Genomic DNA, 10,832 nt, shown 5'->3' on the forward strand with positions numbered 1-10,832 from the left:
ACTTCTTTTCTTTTAGCATATAAGCTCTGATTTTTTTAGTGCTTAAAGATTCCTTATTCAATGAGGTGTTTGTTACTTCTGTATTTACATTGTACTGCACAGACACCAGCAAATCAAATACAAGCAAAGAAAACTGTTTGCAAACCAGTAATTTTGTTCCCAACTCTTTGCAAATTAATACTGCATGTGCATTCATTTCACTATTTTATTTCCTCAAAAATAGATTGACAAGGACTAGGTTGAGTTTTCAAAACTTACAACCCACTCAGACACTTGTAAACATTTTATATATTTTTGCAAAGCATCTATTATAAATTATTGTAAACAGTGATTTCCTGTAAGAAATTAATGTAAACTCAAAAAGAAATGGATACAAGTGAATCATATTCCCCTTCTTTACCCAACCTGCCCCATCCCTTGGTCAGATCTGTCTGCACAGCTTTAATTATGAGAAGTCATGTGCCGGGATAAATGATGGCGTTCTCGGAAGTACTCATGACAAATGGGACATGTTAGCTTCTCCTCTCGTCTCCTCTTGCACTGGGATTCAGTTGAGGAGTATTCTTTTTTGTGATGTGACCGCATGTGGAAGACTAAATCAGATGTCATGCGAAAGGACAGGTTGCATTTGGCACACCAGTTCTGGGCAGCCACTCCAAAGGACGTGAAGGTGGGGGGAAGGAGAGTCAAGGAAGAGGAGGAGGAGGAGGAGGAAGAAGTGGTGGTTGTGTTTTGTAACTGTCCTCCTGCTTGTTTGGGCCACAGTTCTGAGGTATATGGGAAAACATTGCTCCGAGTGATGCTTGTCTGCAGCATCTGAGCATTACACAAATCACTGACAAAGAACTTGGAATTGAGAAGAGTGCTACAGCACATGATGTCTGTGGTGGCAATGAAGCCAGACAGCTCCCCCAGGCTCTTTGGTGACTCACTCATGGGATGAGAAGAATTTATTGCAGCTCTTTCTGTTAGACATTTACTGGGTTTGCTGAAAGCACTCTTCTGTTCTCCTCGGGCTCTGGTGGGCCACACAAAGGAGAATGCACTACCAGAGGAGTTCAGCAACACTTCCTTCGATACCTGCTCTTTCCCAAGGGGGACTGTGCCATCCTTCTGGTCTGGCTCCTTCGGTCTCTCATTCCTCAGCTTCTCCTTCATCCTCCTGACCTCAGTGAAAGCACTCTGCTTCTGCTCTAAAGAATCCTTCCTAGCTGACTGCCTCCCTGAACTAAGCTTCCAGAAAGAACCAGCCAATGCATGCTCTCTCCCAACCTCTTCCTTGCTCCCACAGTTATGTTCCTCACTCAGATTATTGGTTTTCTCCAACAACACTGTTTTCCTGCTCCTGTTGTTCTCAGCCTCTTCAGATTTTGCTCTCTTTTCTCCTGTGAGACCATGGGCATCATCTTTACAAGCTGCCATTTTGACCTCTAGATCCCTTGCCAGGCTGTGGAAATTTGTGGTCTGCCCAGCTAAGTTGCTCTTTTCAGTCTTAGGGTTCTGGATGTTTCTCCATAGCAGGGCGCTCTTCTCTGGGACACATAGGAAGCGGACATGGGAAAGATAGGAATGCTCACATTTGAAGACTCGGTTGCATTCTTGGCATCTCAGCTCTGCAGAAACAGACAACAGATGGTGAGTTTTGCAAAGTTAGAATCATGGATGGATGCAGATCCTGACCCTATCATTGACACAAAAAAAAAAAAAAACCAGAAACACCTCTTGTGTCATACAAGATTACACACAGTAAAACTAATGCCAGTACAGAACCTCCTTGCTACTATGGAAAATGGTTCACTCATATTTGCCTCCATGTGCTACTTGCAGAAATGCTTTCATTTAGACTCTCAAGCCAAGTTTGTATTACGTAAAATGGTCAGTACACAATAGTCTAGATAAAACCATACAGACTTTAGGACAATTTGAAGTCTGAACCTAGATTTGAGTCTACATTTCGTAAGTCAGTCACTGGCTTTAATACAGGCTGAATGTTAAATTTTATATACCCAAGTAATAATGTGTTTTAGACCTGGACTCGAAGATTTTGACATGAGCCTCTATTTTCTGCATAGGATACTCTGGAAGTTTAATACCTTTCACAGTCATCTGACAATAATGCCTGAAGCCCTTACTCATGCTTATTTGGCAAACTGCTATATGCCTCAAGGCACAGATGCCTGTGGCACAGAAAATAATGTTCCAAGTGAAACAATGCCAGTGGTGGGCAGGAGGAATAGGGAACATGCATTGGCATGACACTGGCCTTCGGATGTACTGCATCTCTGGTTCATTGAGATGATTAATCGCCCATGAACAGATGGTACATAATTCAGTGACCAAGACACGTATTGCACATCTTAATCTTTGGGAACAATATCCATGCTACGTTATTTCACAATACACAGCAGTTTTTAAATGCAAATGATGCCAAACAGCACCTGAGGCCTGGCATATGTAGGAAAGTGCATACATCAGTTGGGTAGAACCACAACCCCCTAATTTGTAGGCTCAGCACAGCTTAGATTGCTTCCCAAACTACAAAAACTGAACTTTTTATAAGAAAATAAGGCTGCTGATTTGGGTGGAACATTATTCCTGGTTGTTTAAAGTCTTGAGTCTAGATATAGTGTTTCTTGTGTAGATAACACTTTGGCCTGGTAAATTCATAGGGCTGACAGAATACGCTGAAATCAGTTAAAACAATTTAGTGCGTTCCTGCTACGATTGTATCTATATTAACTTAATACTAATTTACAGGCAAGTACTTTATCATATAAATTTACCAATTCATACCTTTACCAACCTACACCTTTACTAACCAAGCTATATCAGCTGTGTTTAAATCAACCAAAGGGAACGTAAAAAGGGTTTTGTTCCAGTCTAACTAGATCAAAGTTTGGAGCAAATGACAGCTGGAGTCAACCTGGGTATTTGTGATTTGCTTGCTCTCTCCATAACCTAGATTTTTATTTTTTCAACAATTACCAATTCAATTTCTTTTAGAGCAATAAATTCCTCACAATATCTTAGAATGAAAATCATGCCCTTTTCCTTGCTCCCACTGTGTCCCAAGCTAAACAGGTAGACTGTGCTGTATGCAGTACTGTTTGGGTTGTTACGTATTTTTTACAGCCCTGCTCATTTACAAGATTAAAGCTGAACACTAGCCTATACCTGATTCCTCAATGAACTAAAAAAGGCATATTTCCAAGTGATATTTTAGGCTTTTAGGATTCCAAGGTAGTCAGGTGCAGAGACGTCCACTACACAGCTCAAAAATTTCAGCATTAATCCCTACTGCGCTATCCTCTGCTGGAAAGTAGCAATGAAAATGGCATTGGGAACTGTAAATTTTTTTCTTGCTCTATGCTTCCAGCTCAATCCCCAATACAGAAGGTCTTTGCTTTTAGCTGACGACAGGTTTTATTTCCTGTATTACAAGATCACCACATACTAAAGAAGTTGCAGACTCACTTCATTCCTCAGTGACCCCTGCAGTCAACAATTTAGTACTTACCATTCTGGAGACTCTGAGCTTTTATCTCATTGAAACCCAAGAGGCTGGAAAGCTCATCATCATACCAGACAAGCAGCTCCTCGTTTTTGTTGATCTTCCTGGTAGAGCGATAATACAACTGACTGTTTTCTAAGTAAGCTTCCAAGTTCTGCTCCTTGCTATTGGCAGCTGCTTGTACAAGTCTCATCCAAGGCAGTCCTGTGGGACCGTGCACAGACGTAACGTCTACCTGTGAGACAGGACACAAAAAAGGGAAGTTTCAGGTCTTGGGACCCAAAATAGATTTCCATCAAATTCAAGAATAAAGCCTCTTTTCTGCCTCACGTAGAGCCAGTATGCCCAAGCTGTGACCCAAATTCATACACCAATGTCACCAAATCCAAAGTCATCATAGGGAGAACGCTTCCCCAGTGTGAGTGCTGAGACCTCTGGGAATACAGCTGCATGGGAGGGAGAAGGAGACACTGATGTTCACAAGCAACTTCTCATGGCAATGTCAGGGCTGGTAACTTGGTCAATCTCTAGCCCGCTCATGGCAAGGATGATGTCCTCTGTCCGATGCAGGTTGACCCATGGGACTCTGTCAGGTGTGGATCACAGAGGTATAGAAGGTGTGCTCCTCTGTAAGTAGGGGGTCTCAGTCCCACAGGAAAATGGGATATGAGTTAGTAGATGTGCGAGTGCTGTGGCCTGGGGCGTGTGAGATGTGCAGACCAGTGCAGCATGAGCCCAGAAATGAACACACACTCTGGGCAGTTGCATGTGGAGTTTTTCACTGACATAAGAGGATATGGATCAGGAGATGTAAGGACAATCTTGTTTTTTTGATTCAACACCCCAAGGAGACAACATCTGCATATATAATTGTTTGGTTAGATTACGTAAAATTAGATGTTAATAAATACAGCTAAGAAGCACTTATATGAACTCTTTCCTCTTTCAGAAATAAAATTATGTATTCCTATTCCTGCCTTTGATAAATCAATTAAATTCATTTCAAGGTATCTAAACAGCTAAAAACTCATCAGATTAATATTTTTCATTAAATTATTTCTGAGAGTTGCAAGGGGTTGATTTACTTTCAGTATGTGTGCATTCAGAAATACCAAACAGATTAAGTTAAAAAAACGTTGCTTGGGTTGCAAGGTCAGGTGCTCAGAAATTAAAAAAATAATATTAAGTCCACTGCTCAAATTAAATTTCCCTTCTGTGTGTATATTACAGCATAGTCCTCAGTCACGTATACTCCTTTCTCCACAGGACTCGTGAGTCATCTAGTCACAGGTTGACCATGCTCTGGAAATAATATAACTATAAAACATTTGGCTTTGTCTTCCTCATTCAGTGTGTGGCTCTCATCTTAGTTACTTTATTGCATTTGCTCTGAATAAGGAATGATTTATTTCTTTATAGGTTTTTCCTTGGGGTTTACCACAGCAGATCTATGTCCTGTGCAGTATTTGAAAGATGGGGAAGATTTTCATAGCTTGGAGGCTGAAACACAGGGCGATCAAGGGCAACATTTATACACATAAAAAGCCTCAACTAATTCTTGAAGCACTAAGTCATTGTTTAGAAAGGAAGAAGTTTGGAAATGAAAAATGTCTAATGACAACTATGATCTAAATTTCACCCCAAGCAATGTATAGCTCTTTTGTTTTCCACTAATTGCAGGGCAGCCATTCATTGGTGTTTGGTATCAGAAACAGTATTTTGGCTATTTCTTTCTCTGTTTTTAACTCTCTCTGGCTATTACCAACCATGAAAAGTATGACCACATTAGCAGCTTGAATACAAGAATGAAACAGTAAGGGACCATTAGGAGAAGAGTTAATTAGTACACAGGAGAAAATAAATCAGCATGCCCTGTAACTGGTTCTCTCTGAATGCCATGGAAATTAACAATGATTGAGAAACACAAAAGTCTGACAGTGACACAAGCACACCCACCCACACACAGTGGTTGTAACTAATAGCTATGACAGAGGCTGTCATTTATTAGTTTCTGTGTTTCAAAAATACTGAGCATCCACCCGGCGCTCTAAGCAAAGTCAAAAGGAACACAGCTCCTCCAGGAACCAGGCCTCCAGGGAAAGAGCTGAGAGAGCTTAAAGAAGGTGGGGAGGAATAAAGGACAGAACATAAGATCTGTGTGCTGTCAACCAGAAGCATGCATCATCTTTAGTTTTTCCATGTGTTTAGAGACACTACAAACCCTGCAAGTCCACTCTCTTCTGGAGATGGCAATCCCTCGGCCGAATCCATTGTGCCCATATATGAGGTAAAGGCTTCACAGCCCAACAAGCTCAATCACAGCTGGGCTATGGAGGCAACGTGGCTTCCATGATAGAGACTGAAGGAGAAGGGAGAGAATAAGACTCTGCTTTGGAACCCACAAGAAGCTGTAAGGGGCAGAGGAACTCAGTGGGACAGACAGCTTTGTAAGGGGAACGTTTGCTTTGCTGGGGTAAATGACTGGCTGGAAAGAACCACCTGCGCCAATGGTTGCCAAGGCATTTTCTTTGCCCAAGCATGCACATTGGCCCAAGGAGCTCAAATTAGGGTCTCCAAGAGGGTGAGAGAAAAAACATAGAGCTCCCTTTTGGACAAAATATAAAAGCCCAAGATGAGGAAACGCTTGTTAGAAATAATATTCCCCAAAGTCTTGGAGGAGTGCTGCTGAACTATGATGAACATGAACCTCAGCTGTGAAGAATCCACCTTGCCAAATCATTCCTCTGTGTGTTCTGTTTGTACCACAGACAGCATATCAAAACCGGTTTCTTGTTTTGCACATCAGTGCCATGATAACAACATAGTATCATGATTGAATTGTTAATTAATTGTCTACACACAGAGTTAGGAGCTTAACAATAGTTCCTGATTTCTGGAAGGTTTACTTTTAATTATGAGTACCTAACAGGATATGGGACCACCAATTGCATCTGAAACAGCTACTTGCACAGAATTTGATGTGTTTAGTGCCTAAAGACAGAGGTCTGAGCCAACTCAGGCATCCAGTTTCATGGCTGCATAACAATTACTTAGCTCAAATGTAGCAAAACACTAAAGCCATCCCTCTGGAGGGCTCTTCCAATGTAGAAACCCTTTGAGGCTCTTTCTTGAGTCTACAGTTATTCCAAAACTCCCAGGAGAAATACAGAAATATTCCATAAATAAAGCCTTGTTTCAGGAGAGATCTTTCTCCAAAGAGCTTACAGTTCTCCTGGAGTACTGATAACACTGTCCAAGCAAGCAAACTTGTGCCAGAGACTCAAACAAATAGTCAGAAAAACCAGAAGCCTCTTCTTCTCTTTCTTAATTTGTTTAAAGCAAAAGTGTCAAACAGGTATCTCCCAACAGCTGCATCTTCCATATTACACATACTCCCTAGGATTTCTCTCCTCCAGAGCACAGAAATCTTAGGAAAACCTGGATCTCTCCCAGACCCATCCATGCCATAGCATGTGGGAAATTTGCGTACCTCACATTGTAAAACACTACCTCCCTGTCTTCATCTAAACCAATGGTGACTGAAATGCACTCCAAGACCCAGAAAGCCAAGGTAAGAGGCCAGCATGAGAAATATGCATTGTCAAAATGAAAATGCTATGATAAACAGTGGCTAGGGAACAAAAAAATTCGGGAACTGGAGCTGGAGAGTTCACACTCCATCACGGTCCTCAGGTTTCTGATTTTCCCTACATGACAATTCCTTTTGTTTCACAGATATATCTCTGTGGCTTCTCTACAGTGATTGAAAAGGGCAGCTGTAACACAGACAGACATATCTAAGGTAGCTTTAGAAGGTCCATGTACTAATAGCAATAAGTTGTGGCTGCCTGAAGATTGTGTGGAGTAGTTGCCTGACTGATATCTTCTACAGTTCATACAGCCTGCACTGAGATCACTGCCATTGTGATTTTACTTTATGGATAACTGAGAAAACTGGGTTAATGCTTGCTCAGATCCATCAATAAATGCTGCGAATGTACCACCTGCATGAACCGGTGCAATGCCACAGTCTTCCCTCTCTGCTTTCACAGGGCTGTCACACCTCCTGATAAGCCTCCATTGTCCTTTGTAAGGACAAAACCTGAGCCTGAAGTTTCTAAACTATTCATCCCCCTTTCCTCCTAATCCCAGTCAGTGCTGAAGCAGGTTATCAATCGTCAGCACAGAAGTGGGACTTTGTATTCTTCCCGCAAAGGAAACAGTTTTCACTGAGGTCCCTCCAGTCTACAGTTCATAAATCAGAAATGCACTGGCTACTTCTCTCCTTTGAAGGAGCTGTTAGTTGTGCTGAACAAAACAAAAATCTACCCCTTGGCAAAGTTACCTTCTCAGGAGCAGTGTAACCCTTTTTGATATGACCAACATTAAATGTTGATTTCTCCTACCTTAAATACATAATGGATGTTCCGTCTATCAGAACACTTAAGAGCAATAAAAGCTACAGTGTCCAGCAGGGTGTTCTGGAGCATGCACGGTCCAAAAACAACTTTTTCAGGAATGTCTTGTGTGGTATGAACGGTAGCCAGTATGTCCGGAAAATGGTGGTGCAGCAGTTTGTTGTCACTTGTCCAAAGGAATTTAGGCAAAGATGTAAGTTCCATCATAAACCTGTAAAATAAACAAGAAATCGCATTTGGAATAGAGATGGAAATGGAAGGGGGCATCACTGCTTACAATATAAAGACTTCCAGGAGCTGTAGGTGAATTGTAAGAGCTTGCCAGGACATTGTTGGTTACAGGGTTTACAGCTTTATTAAAATCCAATTCAGAAACAGAAAAATTACTTTGCAATAAACCAAAACCTTAGGTTTGTAAACAAGTGAGTTACACTTCCCTGGAATAGGCAGACACTCCAAGAATTCAACTCCTGCTACACTGCTACTCTCTACAGCCAGGAATAAGAAGCTTTGGGAACAGTAAGTAAATTTTCAGTGAGTGGAACTCAGCATATCCTTGTTCAGCATATTCTCAGCTATCCTTCTTATTTATTAGTAGTAGTTCGTAGAAGTGTGAAGAAAGGTAGAGAAGGAGAACAACAACAAAAAAAGCAAGCACTTTTTGAAATGCATTTTGAAAAATATGTGCTTTTTGATTTGCCAGTGCAACATCAGTCTAGTTTCTGGTTAAGCTGGTACAAAACCAGGAATAACCTGAGTCCCAAGTCTATCCAACCTGAATGCACAAAATCTGTGGAGACTGACAAAAAGATTATTTTCATCCCATCTCAAAATATATCTGAGATCTTACTTATCTGCTGCTGTTGGGAAGATCAAATCAGATTATGACTCTTTGTATGGTGATACTCTTAGCATAATGTTAGTAGAGATTGCTGTCTTCAGAGGATTAATTTTCCTGCCCTGAATACTACCTTCTTCAGAGCAGAGGCAATTTCTGCAATACAGGCCACAATCTGAGAGCTCTGTATTCAGTGAGCAGGCACGTTTGAGTTATTTGTCATTCTAAGCTTCTCTAGGTTTCTAATAAAGATATTGCCACCTCCAGCTCCCAGCTGGAGGCCATGGAAAACCCCTCATTTACGCCATCAAGAGCTGGATCAGGTCCATTAGGCAGGGAAAATTAAAGAGAACAGCAATAAGCCCTGAAGAGGCCTTGGCCTAATAAATACTGAGATGGAAGGGCTGAAGATCCAGTCTAATCTTTCTCACTCTCTGCCAACAGAATTGATTTGTTACTCACTGACTCAGGACTTAAACTGAAGTGATATCAAGTGCTCAGGAGAGTTGCACTGATTTAACTAAATCAGTTTCTAAATCAGTATAGTTAATTCAGTATAATTTCTTCCTGGTAGGCAAGGTCTAAGGCCCAACCTTGAAAATATTAACATACATGGTTTCATATGCAGTAAGTAGTAAACATCTGAAGGATGAAGGCCTAAACCAGACAACCAAGGCAAAGAGTGGGAGGTAAAGGGGTAGAAAAAGGGTCAGATGGTTTGCCAGAGATTAGACGCTAAGAAGAGGATAGAATAGGTCTCTGCTCTCTGTTAATGATGAGTTTCATTTCCTGGTTTCCCAATAATCTCCTGAAGTTACTATTGGTGTGAGAACAGAATGATGGAAACTATGTGTACATTTGTATAATACATAGGATCTACCTAATTACATACAACATATTCATAGGTATGTGTGTGTTTCCATTTAAACTATACTGATTTTTAATAAATGGAAACAATCAAGGGATATTTAGTTTAAATAATACAAAAAAAAAAAAAGGTTCCAAACCATCAGAAAACAAATTTGAGATCTAAAGTACTTCAAAGTCTAGCTAAATAAGAAAATGTTTAGAAATAAATCATAACCTGAGCCAGTTCCTTTCCTAAAGAATTCACACTCCGGAAATTCCTAATCTCTTCTGACGTTATTTTACGTATCCACTTATGACCCTAGAAGGCAACTCTTCTTACTAAGATTTCCCTTTCTGTGAAATTCATCTGAATTTCTCCATGTAAACTAGAAGAGTGCTGTGCCTTGGCACACTGCTGTCACTCCACAGGAAACAGAAATCCAGGGCCCTCAAAGCTGAGTTTTCAGTGGGGAAGGATGCTGGATTTGAGCACACACACTCCTCCTAGGAAGAGGGTGGGTGCTACCCGTGTGCTGTCAGTCTCTTCCTCCAGAAAGCTCACCCAAAGCACAGATACGAGGGTCTGAAGAAGCTACACCCCCTTCCAGCTAGCTACCGCTGCCTGCTACTTTTCTCTGTTTCAGCTTTTCAAAGAGCTACCATAAACCCATCCCTAACAGGCACCATTTCTCCAAAGACTGAAAATGTGTGGATACCAAGAACAAGTGTAAGAATTACGTGTAACAGCACCACCTAGTGATTTCTGCCGTAATACACGTACCAGAGAAAGACTCACAAAGGGGCAGGACATGCTTTAGCACTCGTTTTGTTACCTGCAACATGGATCTGCAACCATCAGCTCCCAGAGCACACCCGCTGCCCACACCTCCAACCCAGACAGCTCGTCTGAGCTCCTTGGTCAACAGTTCCCAGCAATGAGTGTGCCCACTCCCCTGCCCCAAATCCTGAATACAGAAGGGCTTCCACGCACCTGAAGGGAAGGGCAGGAACTAATCCCTGGACACAGGAGTCTCTGCCTGTACGCACTGTCCCACAGGCTTGCCTGCAAGCCAGTCCTCCCTTCTGGGGAGGGGAAGGGAAACCATCACTCCTCACTAGAAGCACTGCCTGTGCTGGTTTTGGCTGGCATAGAGTTCATTTTCTCCATAGTAGCTAGTATGGGGCTATGTTTTGGAGTTGTGCTGGAAACAGTGTT

General features: G+C 41.7%; 1 protein-coding gene across 1 annotated transcript; it reads right to left on the reverse strand.

The window, feature by feature from the left end:
• Positions 1-441: 441 nt before the first annotated feature.
• On the reverse strand, positions 442-8,136 carry ZNF488 (zinc finger protein 488). Its single transcript, XM_009482881.2, has 3 exons — positions 7,918-8,136; positions 3,518-3,746; positions 442-1,613 (listed from the first exon to the last, which is right to left on the reverse strand). Exons 1-3 carry the CDS (start codon positions 8,134-8,136, stop codon positions 442-444), a joined length of 1,620 nt encoding a protein of 539 aa, XP_009481156.2.
• Between the last annotated feature and the right edge of the window lie 2,696 nt (positions 8,137-10,832).

This window comes from Pelecanus crispus, chromosome 10 (genome assembly GCF_030463565.1).
Source record: "Pelecanus crispus isolate bPelCri1 chromosome 10, bPelCri1.pri, whole genome shotgun sequence".
Lineage (NCBI taxonomy): Eukaryota > Metazoa > Chordata > Aves > Pelecaniformes > Pelecanidae > Pelecanus > Pelecanus crispus.

What these genes read in the sequence shown, in the direction of transcription:
- ZNF488 (XM_009482881.2), bottom strand. Translation starts at nt 8,136, where the DNA reads ATGATGGAACTTACATCTTTGCCTAAATTCCTTTGGACAAGTGACAAC. An exon ending in ACATCCATTATGTATTTAAG is followed by an intron (nt 3,747 to 7,917) that starts GTAGGAGAAATC and finishes CCTGTCTCACAG; the next exon opens with GTAGACGTTACGTCTGTGCA. An exon ending in AGCTCAGAGTCTCCAGAATG is followed by an intron (nt 1,614 to 3,517) that starts GTAAGTACTAAA and finishes CTGTTTCTGCAG; the next exon opens with AGCTGAGATGCCAAGAATGC.